At 49.9% G+C, this 15,461-nt stretch overlaps 1 protein-coding gene across 13 annotated transcripts in view; it reads right to left on the bottom strand.

The window, feature by feature from the left end:
- Positions 1-14,662, bottom strand: part of PLEKHA5 (pleckstrin homology domain containing A5) — a 261,676-nt gene extending 247,014 nt beyond the window's left edge. For all 13 annotated transcript variants that reach the window (XM_077468643.1, XM_077468647.1, XM_077468649.1 and 10 more), the window contains exons 1-3: positions 14,498-14,662; positions 9,866-9,942; positions 6,431-6,488 (exon numbers count right to left, since the gene is read on the bottom strand). In XM_077468643.1, coding sequence (XP_077324769.1) covers positions 6,431-6,488; positions 9,866-9,942; positions 14,498-14,589 — 227 coding nt within the window. In that variant the 5' untranslated portion in view covers positions 14,590-14,662. The remainder of the gene's footprint in view (positions 1-6,430; positions 6,489-9,865; positions 9,943-14,497) is intronic.
- Positions 14,663-15,461: the final 799 nt, after the last annotated feature.

Genomic DNA, 15,461 nt, shown 5'->3' with positions numbered 1-15,461 from the left:
AATGATGAAGTATAACCCAGCAGGTAATGAATATTATCCTGACTCTGTGTCCCATGATGTATGAAAGAAAAAAAAAAAAAAAAAAAAAAAAAAAAAACAGGATTCCCACAGTGAGTGTAACAGACAATACAGAATACAATGTTAAAATAAGAGGCCATTTCATAGACATCACATTTAACCTTATGGAAATGGAGGGGGGGAAAAAAAACAAAAAAAAAAAAAACAGTTATATACCTACAGATCCAATGGAATCAAGGATTGTGTCAAGTAGCATCAATCAGCGAGTAAGTTACATAACCCCTAACCATTGGGTATACCGCATACCACCAAAAGGCGAGCATACCTTACACTCCCAATCATTAAGTTGATCATATACCACCAACTTTTAAAGGCAAATTCCAGATAAGGATATTTTTGCATGGTTACATTATTTCCATGGATGCCCATACAGTGGAATCTCCTCATCTTCTGGGTCCCATTCCTCAATCAATGCAAAGCGATCTCTGATTCATTCATAAAATACAAAGATTTCTGATTTTATCACTGTAGTAGTGGCAGCTACTACAGGGATTCTCCACTTGCACAGGGGTCAGCCAGATATGGTATATGCATACCGTATATACTCGAGTATAAGCCGAGATTTTCAGCCTCTTTTTTGAGGCTGAAAGTGCCCCCCTCGGCTTATACTCGAGTCATCGCTGTCTGCCTGCTCGATCAGCGTGTCGAGCAGACAGACAGCGGCCATTCTGATTCAAAAGCCGCGCCTCCGGCTCCGCCTTCGCCTGTGATAGGCGGAACACTGAATTTCCCAGCAGCCTGTGTTCCGCCTATCACGGACGTCGTATCATCCTCGTACTACGGACGAGGATGATACGACGTCTGTGATAGGCGGAACACAGGCTGCTGGGAAATTCAGTGTTCCGCCTATCACAGGCGAAGGCGGCGGCGCAGCTTTTGAACTTTACAATGGCCGCCGACGAAGAGGGCACGGGACGGGACGGGGGCAAGGCAAGGCACGACACGGGACGGATGCAAGGAGGCAAGGCACGGGACGGAGGCAAGGAGGCAAGGCACGGGACGGAGGCTCGGGACAAAGGTAGGCTGGACACACACACACACACACACACACACACACGGATGGAGACACACACAGGGATGGATGGATGGATGGATGGAGACACACACACACAGGGATGGATGGATGGATGGATGGATGGAGACACACACACACAGGGATGGATGGATGGATGGATGGATGGAGACACACACACACAGGGATGGATGGATGGATGGACACACACACACACAGGGATGGATGGACGGACACACAGGGATGGACGGACACACAGGGATGGACGGACACACAGGGATGGACGGACACACACACAGGGATGGACAGGCATGTCTCACCCTCGGCTTATACACGAGTCAATAAGTTTGCCAGTTTTTTTGGGGGTAAATTGGGGGCCTCGGCTTATATTCGGGTCGGCCTATACTCGAGTATATACGGTACTTACATTGGTCTAAGCCAGGGGTGCCCAACCAGTGGCCGGGGGCCACATGTGGCCCGCGACCTCCTGCTCTGGGATAGAACTGAAAGAATACTGTTATTAAAGGTCAGTTTATTGCTAAAATCACAGTACATATATGGGCATATCTTTTCTGCAGTGGTTACTGGGCTGCTTTCAAACTGATCCGCAGGTGCACTGAGCCATAGACTTCTATTACCTGCGAGTTTGGTAAGCTTTCTGAAAGTGCACCAAACCAGCATAATATAATAGAAGTCTACTGCAAACTGCAGGAAAGCCAAAAGGTACACTGCGTTGCACAAGTGCAAACCGCAGCGCATCAGTGTGAAAGCAGCCTTGGACCCCTTTCACACGGACAGTCCAACCAACTGGACCCTCCACTCACCTCTAAGTAGTGGCAGACATAAACTGACTTGTGTTCTACCTCCAATACGATCCGCTAAAAAGTATTGTGGGCTGTGTCCGTGTCCACTCTGCAAATGCAGAGCGGACATGGACATGCCATCCACCCGCTCCGCTCATTGTGGCCCGCAACCATTTACCAGGTCGCTCAAGTGGCCCTTGCTCTTCAAAAGGTTGGGCACCCCTGGTCTAAGCCAATGTTACTATGCAAAAATATACATACCTGGAATTCAGGTCAATGGAATCAATGTTCGAATAACAAACCACAGGGTGGCAGATGTATCATGGTTGTAAACCCTTTACAAACACTTTACTACAGGTAAGCCTAGAATAAAGGCTTACCTATAGCTACCATGGATATCTCCTAAACCTGCATGGTTTTGAAGATATCCCCTGTATCAGCATGTGCCGACATCATCGGCACAAGCGCACTGAAGCAACAGCTCGTTTGTGCCGTTGCTTCAGCTGACGAGCCGTTACCAGTGGCTCCCCCACACATGCACGGGAGTGACGTCATCGCGGCTCTGTCCAATCACAGTGCCGTAACCCACGATACCCAGAAGTAACTCAGGGAGTCATGTTGCCGGGCAGAACAGTGTACCAAGACCACTGCAGGGACTTTGATCTAAGGTGAGTATTTCATAATGAACTAGTATACTAGCTCATTATGCCTTTGTCTTGCAGGTTTTTTTTGTGGGTTTACAACCACTTTAAATGTGCAGCATTTCAATGCATGTACAGCTGTGCTCAGAAGTTTACATAACCTGGCAGAATTTATGATTTTTCAGAGAATATGAATGGTAACAAAAACTTTTCTTTTACTCATGGTGTTTGGCTGAAGCCCTTTATTATCAAATCAACTGTGTTTACTGTTTTTAAATCATAAAAAACAGAAACTAGCCAAAATGATCCTGATCAAAAGTTTACATACCCCAGTTCTCAATACCGTGTATTGCCCCTTTAACATCAATGACAGCTTGAAGTATTTTGTGGTATTTGTGGATAAGGCTCTTTATCTTCTCTGATGGTAAATCTGCCCATTCCTCTTGGTAAAAAGCCTCCAGTTCCTGTCAATTCTTGGGCTGTCTTGCATGAACTGACCGTCTGAGATCTCCCCAGAGTGGCTCAATGATATTGAGGTCAGGAGACTGAGATGGCCACTCCAGAACCTTCACTTTATTCTGCTGTAGCCAATAAAAGATCGGCTTGGCCTTGTGTTTTGGATTATTGTCCTGTTGGAATGTCCAAGTACGTTCAGTGTGCAGCTTCCTGGCTGATGAATGCAAATGTTCCTCCAGTATTTTTTGATAACATACTGCATTCAACTTGCCATCAATTTTGACCAAATTTCCTGTGCCTTTTTAATTCACACATCCCCAAAACATCAGCGATCCACCTCCATGTTTCACAATATTTGGTGTACCTTTCATCATAGGCCTTGTTGACTCCTTTCCAAATGAAGCATTTATGGTTGTAGCCAAAAAGCTCAATTTTGGCCTCATCACTCCAAATGACTTTGTTACAGAAGGCTTGAGGCTTGTCTCTGTGCTGTTTGGCGTATTGCAAGCGGTATACTTTGTGGCATTTGTGTAGTAATGGCTTTCTTCTGGCGACTCGACCATGTAGCCTATCTTTCTTCAAGTGTCTCCTTATTGTGCCTCTTGAAACAGCCACACCATTTGTTTTCAGAGAGTTCTGTATTTCACCTGAAGTTATTTGTGGGTTTTTCTTTGAATCCCAAACAATTTTCCTGGCAGTCGTGGCTGAAATTTTAGTTGGTCCACCTGACTGAGGTTTGATTTCAACAGAACCCCTCATTTTCCACTTCTTGATTAGAGTTTGAACACTGCAGATTGGCATTCTCAATTCCTTGGATACCTTTTATATATCCCTTTCCTGTTTTATACAATTCAACTACCTTTTCCCCCCCAGATCATTTGACAATTCTTCTGCTTTCCCCATGACTCAGAATCCAGAAACATCAGTGCAGCACTGGGTGAAAGATGCAAGGGTCTGTCAGGAGTCCAAAACTCAGACTTTTTACACACACACACACACACACACACTAATTACAAGAAAATTGATCACAGGTGAGGATGGTTACCTTTAACAGTCATTCAAACCCCTTTGTGTCAACTTGTGTGCATGTTATCAGGCCAAAATCACCATTTTGGTAGTTTGTTGTGATTAAAGATTTAAAAAGAATAAACAGTTATGATCAATCAATAAATTATCAATCAAATGTCTTCTGTCAAACATTAACCACGAGTGAATAAAGTGTTTTTGTGTTATCATTCATATCTCTGAAAAATAGCCAATCATAACATTTTGCCAGGGTATGTAAACTTATGTAAACTTATGACCACAACAGTATCAAATGAACAGCAGTCAATCCCAATCCACTCGTACATGACTGAAGATTGGTGACAAAATCACTGCAGTTCTGCACCCTATACAATCCACCATCCGGTCTACCACCAATTATATATTAACAAATAAAATGAGGCCGCGTACACACGCGCGGACTGTTCGCCCAACCTTGTCCGCTGAACAGTGTTTGGGCGGACAGTCCGCTCGTGTGTGGGGCTTCAGCGGACAGTTTCAGTGGACAGTTGGCCGAACAAGGTCTTACGGAAATTCCGAAAAACTGTCCGCTGAAACAAGGTTTCAGCGGACTGTTCGCTCGTGTGTAGGCTTGTTCGGCCAACTAAGTCTCGCGCATGCTCAGAAAGGATTTCCACGTCGGAAGGTTGCATTGCAGTGTATAGGACGTCGTATTTTTCGTCCCGTCGTACGTGCCGTTCACGTCATCGCGCACGGTTTCAGCAAACTGTTCGTCCGTCGTGTGTGGCCATGTCCGTCCATGCTAAGTTTGAGCGGACTGTTCGCTCAAACTGTTGGACGGACAAAGTTGGGCCAACAGTCCGCGCGTGTGTACGCGGCCTGACTCATTGAAGATGGTATGGCGGGCCAAGGATAAAATCATGCTACATGCTGTTCTGAATATTCAAGATTTGCAAAAAAAAAAAAAAAAAAAAAACTGCTCCTCTCAACATGCATACATACCATTTCAAGTGCATTGAAAGCCGCAGACCATGAGGAGACAGAGATATATTATATTATATATATATATATATATATATACATACATATACACACACACACACACGAGATCTCAGATGATTCTGATCCACAGGTGTGCTTACATGTCATGGCTATTACAAGCATCCCTGATTAGCTTTTAATTTACTATAAATTATGAAAAATGCAGAAAGAGAAGTGAGAATGCTCTGAGGTGGACAGGAACAAAGCCACGAGCAGAAAGATATTGCAGCTGGAGTTTCCAAGACATATGAAAATGTGGGGGGTGGGTGGCTACAAATTCTATCAGTAATGCCACGTACACACGACCAGACTTTCTGGCAGACAAGGTCTGACGGTCTTCCCGACGGACTTTACGAACAAACGGACTTGGCCACACACGAATGGACTAAGTCCGCCCGAAAGTCAGTTAGTTTTGAACATGATGACATAACACGGGACTAAAAAAGGAAGTTCAATAGCCAGTAGCCAATAGCTTGCCTTGCGTTGTATTTGGTCCGTCAGACCAGCATACAGACGAACGGTTTTCCCCATAGGAATTTAGTCCGTCGGACAGATTTGAAACATGTTCCATTTCTAGGTCCGTCTGATTTTCTTTAATGAAAAACGTTCGGATTATCCCACACACGATCGGAATGTCCAACGGACTGATTCCGTCGGACCTAGTCTGCCGGAAACTCCGGTCGTGTGTACGCAGCATTAACAGTTACCACTTCCGGGTGGACAGGCACTTTAACCTCAACATTATTATGCCAATGAAAAACATCAGATTAAAAAAAAAAAAATAAAGAAGACACTAGGCCAACATCTGCATGGGACAGACAATACAATATGTTTATTTTCAAAAAATTTACAAAAGGAAAGATAAACAAGTATAGTAGCACACAGCAACCAATCACTTTTACTTTAGACTGATCTGTTCCTTTTGGTTGCCACAAATGCAATAGCATCAAAATTCTCTGCAACACCTCACTGACATATGCTGAAAAAGGAAGGGATTGGTCTGATGCCCACGATTTCCAGATCCCACATTATTTTCCAGTAAGGGTAGAACAGAAAGGATCTGACTGGCTGATATGTGCAGCAGAGGGACCTTTCTGTGATTTATATCTCTACACATAAGGACATCACAGATCGGGGACATCAAAGCATCTGAATGCGCAAATCCATCCTAAAACTGCAAACACAAGCCCTACCCTGCCCATAATAAAGACACGACCTTCCAGCTCAGCACAAATGTACTATTTGTACCACAAACACAAAAAAAATAAAAAAACCTGTCTGGCAGCAGTGAACTTTCTTCATACATGTGACAATAACTTGTCCCGCCAGTACAGATGCAATGACTGAGGACAGGGACCCTTTACAGAAATATTGCAGCAGCCATCATCACTTACTTGATGTAGTATCGGGCCCCTTCGAAGGTGTAAGCCTCCTCCCATCCTGTGGGCAAATCTGCAAGCGAAAACAAAAATCACACGTTTATATAAAGAAGGGCCACACAGACATAATAGCTGACAAAGAGCAGGAACCCTCCAGTCTAGGAAGGGCACTTTGTAGGGTGGTCATACAGTGAATATGAGAACTGTACCCACTCCCCAGTTAAGACTTCAATCAGTAAATGACTGCAGATGCTGCCCAGCATGTTGGGAAATTACTGCAAACACCACAGCAGCCTATCATATCAAGCATTATAGTTTAAAATCTCCTACAGTGTCAAAGTATGGTCACCACTACACATGCCTGGCTGCATCCCATGTGTCAATAAGTGTCATAAAGACACAGGACATATTCTACACATTCATATAATTTCTTCACATTTTACATAACACACTTGCTCTGTTTTTACTAATTTTCTTGATTCAACTGACAGGAAGACAGGGGGGGGGGGTCGGGCTTCCCTGCATATATCGCACGCTTCTGAGGTCCCCATGAGCTGCACTGTGCCCCTAATGTACATGGCTGGCTACTCCAATCCGTTTTGGGGTGTTTTCCGATGTGCACATATAAGATCTATGCATGTGCACACCCACAGCAACTGTAAATCCGAAAAAAATAAAATAAATAAAAAGGTAGCAGAGCAAAAAACACAGCAAAAGTGTGAAACTGTTGAATTATTATGACCCTTGCCAAAACATTATGCATATAAAAAAGGTAATACAGCCAATATATACGGCAATGGCAATTCACTCAGCTGGGCGCCAGAGTGCGCACATCACGCAGACTCTCCTATGCCGCCATATTTACAGAGAAGATAAGCAGTAAACACAGGCGGCACACATCAGACGAGCCATCTGCGTCTACACGGAGTGCTGTCCAAAGAGTTATTAAGGAGCGGAACGGGGGCCAAATACAACTCGCTGCAGACAGTTTGGATACACTGAGATCCTGAGACTGGCAGGACGTCTGATCAGGCAGTGAAGATCACGGTGGCAGTATAATGTGAGGGCAGGGTATCACCTCCTAACTCATCATCAATCAGTGGCTGGCCACCCGCCAGCGCCAAGCACCTCACACCGCCTGCTCTTCCTTACATGGTCCGCATTAAAGGAACAGCTCCCTGAACGCCCTGTAAATATTTACACTATTATCTGTGTTTGCTGGGGCGAAGCTCGGTCACTGCATTACTTCAATTGACACTAATTCTCCCGAATTATCTCAGAGTATTCTTTATAATCTCCAGTTCAGGGAGGAAAACCTCTCCTTTCTATTTCTCTAACATTCCTCTACCTGCTGACACACGCTGAGTATTCATATGACATTTGTGAGGATCTCTGCAGGTCCCCACATCCTACAGTCGATATATCAATATTCTAAAACTCTGGATAAATACACCAGAGAACAAGCATATCTTTTAAATTGTGTATCCACTACCATCTGCTGAACACCAAGATCTACCCTGTGTACTCTGACCCCCCACCATGACCTACACTGTGTAATCTGACCCCCCCCCCCCCGCCCCCTCACTGAGCACAGGTCATGACCTACCCTGCATACTGCAACCCTGGCACCCCTACATTAAGCACACAATATGATCTACACTGTGTATTCAAAAACCTAGCACCCCTACACTAAGCATACCCCATGACCTGCCCATACTGAGCAGGCTTCAGAAGTACTACTCCGAGTACTCTGAACCTGGTACTCACGCAGAAAACACACCATGACCTATCCTGTGACTCATTTATTATTACTCCTAAATCAAATATGAACCAACATGAAAAAAAATTTACTTTGATGTGTTTGAAGCCAAATATGCATAAAATAGTACAAAGTACACAGTCTTGTGTTATACGTTTCATCATCGTTGGTTAAAGAACCCCTGAGCTCCCACAAGCCCAAACTCTCAATGGGTAATAAAAAGAAATGGCCAGCCCTAGGGGAGACTACGGTGGCCCCACGGAGGCTACGCTGCCCGGTCCCTGGTGCTTTATGGAGGGTACCCTGCCTGTGCCCAGGGAAGGGTATGCTGCCCAGTCCACGGTGCCCACTAAGGGATTATGCTGAACAATCCCTGGCGATTAGTGGAGGGTATACTACCTGGTCCTTTGTGCTGTCCATTCCCTAGTGCCCCATGGAGGCAATGCTGTCTGGTCCCTGGTGCTTTGTGGGGGGTACACAGCCCAGTCCACCGTGACCCATAGAGGGTACACTACCACCACCTGCTTTCTGGTGCTCAGTAATGGGTACACTGCCTAGTCCCCGATTCCCAGTGGAATGCATGCTACATGGCCCCTAATGTCCCCTGGAGGGTACACTGCCTGGTGGCTGGTTCCCAGTGGGTGGGTAACAATGCACAGCCCCTGGTGCCCAGTGGGGGGTGGGGTACAGTGCTCTGTCCCTTGTATTTAGTAGAAATTAAGCTGTCAAGTTCCCAACTTTTGCTTGTTGAAAAATGCATTGCCTGGTTACTCATATCTGGTGGTTTATGCATTGTAGTAGAATTCTGTCTGGTTTCCAGCCAGGTACTCCTAACTGTGCAGTGCAGGGTCATGTCCTGATGTCCAAAAACAACATTGCCAGTTCAGTATACTGTGATTCCAAGTCCTTGGATTCCAGTTAAACTGTATTTTGCTAGTTCAGAGGTAGATCCAAGTCCCTGGAGTCCAGTTAAATAATTCTGCCAATCCAGGAGTTATGCTGTACTTTCCCAGTCCCTGAAGGCCAGTTACATTTATTTTGTCAGTCTAGAAATAGGTGTGCTGTATATCCCCAATCCCTGGAATCCAATTACAATAATTGTGTCAGTCCAGAGGTAGGTATGTTTTCATTCCAAGCTCCTGGAGTCCAATGAAATGCTATAAATCCAAGAGGTAGGTGTACTGTATTTCTGCAGTCCTTGGAGTCCAGAGGTAGGTATGTTGTCTTCCCAAGCTCCTGGAGTCCAGTAAAATAATTATGCCAATCCAGGGGTAGGTGTGCTGTATTTCTCCAGTCCCCGAAGTGCAGTTACATTTATTTTGTCAGTCTAGAGGTAATTATGTTCCAGTCCCTGGAGTCCCATGATAAGCTGCCACTTTCTGGTTCCATTGTGAACAACTGACAGCACATGTCCAGGAAATTTTAATGTGCAATCCTGACAGTCCAGAGTGCACCCCCAAGAACTCCAGCAGAATGATTCTCATGCAATTGAAAGGCTATCTATTCAGTTAATAGTCCACGTGAACAAAATATGATCCTCATCTATTGGGGATACACTGACCTGTGAGACCACAAATACACAGTTTACCTAGTGCCAGACTCACTTCACCTGGTGTTCAATGGATGAGGGCCCTATATACAGTGCAGGATATATACAGAGTATGTATGATACACACAGTATAGAGACCCACCTGGGGTGCGACGGTGTCCAGTCAGGACAGTCTCTCCAGTGACAGGGTGCAGCCATGTAGTGCTCTGGGCCTCTTCACTGCAGTTGAAAGACAAAAGATGTGAGAAAATACACAAAAGGATGACATGTGAAAAACAGGGAACTGGGTGACATATGTGACAAAGTGTGAGTGGTGGTAAGAAGACACACAAATAGCATGAAGTGTCAAGGAGAAACACGGAAAAGTGTATGGGGAGGGGGGGGGGGGGGAGGTGAGCACGGGTGACAGTGTATTTGGGGAGGGGCACGGGTGACAGTGTATTGGGGGGCACGGGTGACAGTGTACTGGGGGGCGGAGGAGCACGGGTGACAGTGTACTGGGGGGCGGAGGAGCACGGGTGACAGTGTACTGGGGGGCGGAGGAGCACGGGTGACAGTGTACTGGGGGGCGGAGGAGCACGGGTGACAGTGTACTGGGGGGGGGAGCACGGGTGACAGTGTACTGGGGGCGGAGGAGCACGGGTGACAGTGTACTGGGGGGGGTGACAGTGTACTGGGGGGCGGAGGAGCACGGGTGACAGTGTACATGCTGGGGGGGGGGCGGAGGAGCACGGGTGACAGTGTACTGGGGGGCGGGAGGAGCACGGGTGACAGTGTACTGGGGGGCGGAGGAGCACGGGTGACAGTGTACTGGGGGGCGGAGGAGCACGGTGACAGTGTACTGGGGGGGCGGGGAGCACGGGTGACAGTGTACTGGGGCGCGGGAGCAGGGTTCAGTGTACTGGGGGGCGGAGGAGCACGGGTGACAGTGTACTGGGGGGGGAGCAGGGTGACAGTGTACTGGGGGGCGGAGGAGCACGGGTGACAGTGTACTGGGGGGCGGGAGGAGCACGGGTGACAGTGTACTGGGGGGCGGAGGGGCCAGGGTGACAGTGTACTGGGGGGCGGGGAGCACGGGTGACAGTGTACTGGGGGGCGGGGACACGGGTGACAGTGTACTGGGGGGCGGGGCACGGGTGACAGTGTACTGGGGGCGGGGAGCACGGGTGACAGTGTACTGGGGGGCGGGGAGCACAGGGTGACAGTGTACTGGGGGGCGGGGAGCACAGGTGACAGTGTACTGGTACTGGGTGGCGGGGGAGCAACAGGGTCACAGTGTTGAGGCTGGAGAGGGCCTGGCGGGGCGGGAGCACAGGTCACAGTGTACTCACAGTGTACTGGGGGGCGGGGAGCACAGGTCACAGTGTACTGGGGGGCGGGGAGCACAGGTCACAGTGTACTGGGGGCGGGGAGCACAGGTCACAGTGTACTGGGGGGCGGGGAGCACAGGTCACAGTGTACTGGGGGCGGGAGCACAGGTCACAGTGTACTGGGGGGCGGGGAGCACAGGTCACAGTGTACTGGGGGGCGGGGAGCACAGGTCACAGTGTACTGGGGGGCGGGGAGCACAGGTCACAGTGTACTGGGGGGCGGGGAGCACAGGTCACAGTGTACTGGGGGGCGGGGAGCACAGGTCACAGTGTACTGGGGGGCGGGGAGCACAGGTCACAGTGTACTGGGGGGCGGGGAGCACAGGTCACAGTGTACTGGGGGGCGGGGAGCACAGGTGACAGTGTATTGGGGGGCGGGGAGCACAGGTGACAGTGTATTGGGGGGCGGGGAGCACAGGTGACAGTGTATTGGGGGGCGGGGAGCACAGGTGACAGTATATTGGGGGGGAGCACAGGTGACAGTATATTGGGGGGGAGCACAGGTGACAGTATATTGGGGGGGAGCACAGGTGACAGTATATTGGGGGGGGAGCAACAGGTGACAGTATATTGGGGGGAGCACAGGTGACAGTATATTGGGGGGAGCACAGGTGACAGTATATTGGGGGGGAGCACAGGTGACAGTATATTGGGGGGGGGAGCACAGGTGACAGTATATTGGGGGGGGAGCACAGGTGACAGTATATTGGGGGGGAGCACAGGTGACAGTATATTGGGGGGGAGCACAGGTGACAGTATATTTGGGGGGGGGAGCACAGGTGACAGTATATTGGGGGGGGAGCACAGGTGACAGTATATTGGGGGGGGGAGCCACAGGTGACAGTATATTGGGGGGGGAGCACAGGTGACAGTATATTTGGGGGGGAGCACAGGTGACAGTATATTGGGGGGGGAGCACAGGTGACAGTATATTGGGGGGGGAGCACAGGTGACAGTATATTGGGGGGGGAGCCACAGGTGACAGTATATTGGGGGGGGGGAGCACAGGTGACAGTATATTGGGGGGGGGGGAGCACAGGTGACAGTATATTGGGGGGGGGAGCACAGGTGACAGTATATTGGGGGAGCACAGGTGACAGTATATTGGTGGGGGGAGCACAGGTGACAGTATATTGGGGGGGGAGCACAGGTGACAGTATATTGGGGGGGAGCACAGGTGACAGTATATGGGGGGGAGCACAAGTGACAGTATATTGGGGGGGAGCACAGGTGACAGTATATTGGGGGGGGGAGCACAGGTGATAGTGTATTGGGGGGGAGCACAGGTGATAGTGTATTGGGGGGGAGCACAGGTGATAGTGGTAGTGTATTGGGGGGGGAGCACAGGTGATAGTGTATTGGGGGGGGGAGCACAGGTGATAGTGTATTGGGGGGGAGCACAGGTGATAGTGTATTGGGGGGGAGCACAGGTGATAGTGTATTGGGGGGAGTACAGGTGACAGTGTGCAGTGTATTGGGGAGGCACAGCTGACAGTGTATTGGGGGGATCGATAGTGTGTATTGAGGGGGGGAGCACAAATGATAGTAGACAGTGGGGGGGGGGCAGTGACAACAACATGTGTGTGTGGGGGGGGGGGGGGGTTGTGTGACAGTGTATTGGTGGGGGGTGGAAGGTGACAATGTGCACTCTGATGGGAGATGGGATGGACACAGGTGACAGTGTATTGGGGGGGGGCACAGGTAACAGTGTATTGGAGGGTAGAACAGGTAACAGTGTGCAGTTTATTGGGGGGGGGAAGCAAGGTGACAGTGTATTGGTGGGGGAGCACAGGTGACAGTGTAACCGGGGGGGGCACAGGTGACAGTGTAACGGGTGGAGAACAGATAACAGTGTGCAGTTTATTGGGGGGGAAGCATAGGTGACAGTGTATTGGGGGGGACAGGTGACAGTGTATTGGGGGGGACAGGTGACAGTGTATTTGGGGGGGGGGGCAGGTGACAGTGTATTTGGGGGGTGACAGTGTATTTGGGGGGGACAGATGACATTGTGCAGTGTAGTGGGGGACAGTGTATGGGGGGAGCACAGGAAACAGTGTGCAATGTATTGGGGGGAGAGCACAGGTGACAGCGTGCAGTGTATTGGGGGCACAGCTTCAGTGTATTAGGGGGGAGTGACAGTGTGTATTGGGGGGGGCAGGGGCAGGTGTGTGTGGTGTGGTTGAGTGACAGTGTATTGGTGGGGGGGGGCGCACAAGGTGACAACGTGCAGGCTGGTGGGAGATGGACACAGGTGGCAGTAGGCAGTGTGTTGGGCAGGCTGTCACAGTAGGCAGTGTATGGGGGGAGGAAGACAATATGCAATGTATGAAGGGGAGCGCACAGGTGACAACATGCAGGCTGGTGGGAGATGGACACAGGTGACGGTATGCAGTCTGTCAGGCAGAGGTGACAGTTGCAGTGTATGAGGGAGGAACACAATATGCAATGTATGAGGGGGGGGGCACAGGTGACAACGTGCAGGCTGATGGGAGATGGACACAGGTGCCAGTAGGCAGTGTGTTGGGCAGAGGTGACAGTGCAGTGTATGGGGGAGGAAGACAATATGCAATGTATGGTAGTGGGGGGGGGGGCACAGGTGACAACGTGCAGGCTGGTGGGAGATGGACACAGGTGACAGCATGGCAGTGTGTCAGGCAGAGGTGACAGTGTGCAGTGTATGGGGGAGGAAGACAATAAGCAATGTATGGGGGGCACAGGTGACAGTAGGCAGTGTGTTGGGCAGAGGTGACAGTGCAGTGTATGGGGGAGGAAGACAATATGCAATGTATGGTAGTGGGGGGGGGGGGGGGCGCGCACAGGTGACAACGTGCAGGCTGGTGGGAGATGGACACAGGTGACAGTATGCAGTGTGTCAGGCAGAGGGTGACAGTGTGCAGTGTATGGGGGAGGAAGACAAAAAGCAATGTATGGGGGGCACAGGTGACAGTAGGCAGTGTGTTGGGCAGAGGTGACAGTGTGCAGTGAATGGGGGAGGAAGACAATATGCAATGTATGAGGGGGGGGGCACAGGTGACAACTTGCAGGCTGATGGGAGATGGACACAGGTGACAGTAGGCAGTGTGTTGGGCAGAGGTGACAGTATGCAGTGTATGGGGGAGGGAGACAATATGCAATGTATGGGGGGGGGGGGGGGCACAGGTGTCAACGTGCAGGCTGATGGGAGATGGACACAGGTGACAGTAGGCAGTGTGTTTGGCAGAGGTGACAGTGTGCAGTGTATGTGGGGGGGGGGACATGCAGAGACAGGCCGGATGCAGGTGTGCGGGGGGTGGGGGGGGACACTGAGGGACCCAGCCGGGAAGCCCCGCAGTGCAGTGTCTCGCTCTGAGAGGGACAGACGGGGACAGCGGAGAGAAGAACGGACGCTAATAACGGAGAATTACTTGATGAAGAAGACCCGTCCTCCTTCGGTGATGCCGTAGCCCCACGCCCAGGGCAGAGAACTGACCCAGTCCGGGCTGCCATCCGCCGCCATGTCTGTCACCCGGGAGCGCGCGACCCGGCACTGCGCGTCTCCGCTCGCCAATCGCCGCCGCCAAGCGGAAGCGCGCAGGACTCAGATCCCGCCCACCTCGAGAGGTGCAGTACCCGCCCACTGCTAGAGTCAGAGAAGAAAAAAACGCCCATCAACACCTGAGTGAACCGACAGGCTGGACATGGGTCACGTGGCCCGCACGTCCCTCTACGCTCCACAGTCTTCGGATATGGGAATAGGTGGAGGGCTCATCCCATGGAGGGCGTGACAGAAGCGTCAGCCCCTCCCAGAGGCTGAAGGGGAACTCTACCTTTCTCTGCTAAGCTGTGTTCACGGTGGAGCAGGACAGTAAGGAACATTGAGTGGTTAAGAAGAACTCCAGTTACAACTTTATTTGTAGTTTGGAGAGACAGAGTGGGAAAGTAAGTCTGTTTATTGCCACCTCTGCCCCATCGCGGAGATTTCCCCTTACTTCCTGTCAGGACCAGAAGTGATGTTCATTGGGGACATTTCTAGTGGATGGAGAAGGATAAGATCCCTTGTTGGAGATTATTACTGTCTGTGTCCTCTGCCCTTTCCTGTTCTGTTGTCACAGGACATTAGGTGAGATCCCCCTACCAATCAAATCATGGCAAAAGAAATAAGTTTGAGCTACAGTTGCAATAAAAAATATGTGAACCCTTTTTGGAATTATATGGATTTCTGCACAAATTGGTCATAACATGTGATCTAAGTCACAACAATAGATAATCACAGTCTGCTTAAACTAATAACACACAAACAATTAACCACCTCGCGCCCGCCCTATAGCCGAATGACGGCCGTAGAGCAGGCGCGTTCGTCCGGGTCATCGTCCCTGGACGTCCTGATGT

The sequence above is a fragment of the Lithobates pipiens genome, unplaced genomic scaffold (genome assembly GCF_037356315.1).
Source record: "Lithobates pipiens isolate NorthernLeopardFrog02 unplaced genomic scaffold, aLitPip1_a1.2 Scaffold_8, whole genome shotgun sequence".
Taxonomy (NCBI): Eukaryota; Metazoa; Chordata; class Amphibia; order Anura; family Ranidae; genus Lithobates; species Lithobates pipiens.
The sequence above is the reverse complement of the archived record's forward strand: the minus strand, read 5'-3'. Positions and strand labels throughout refer to the sequence as shown.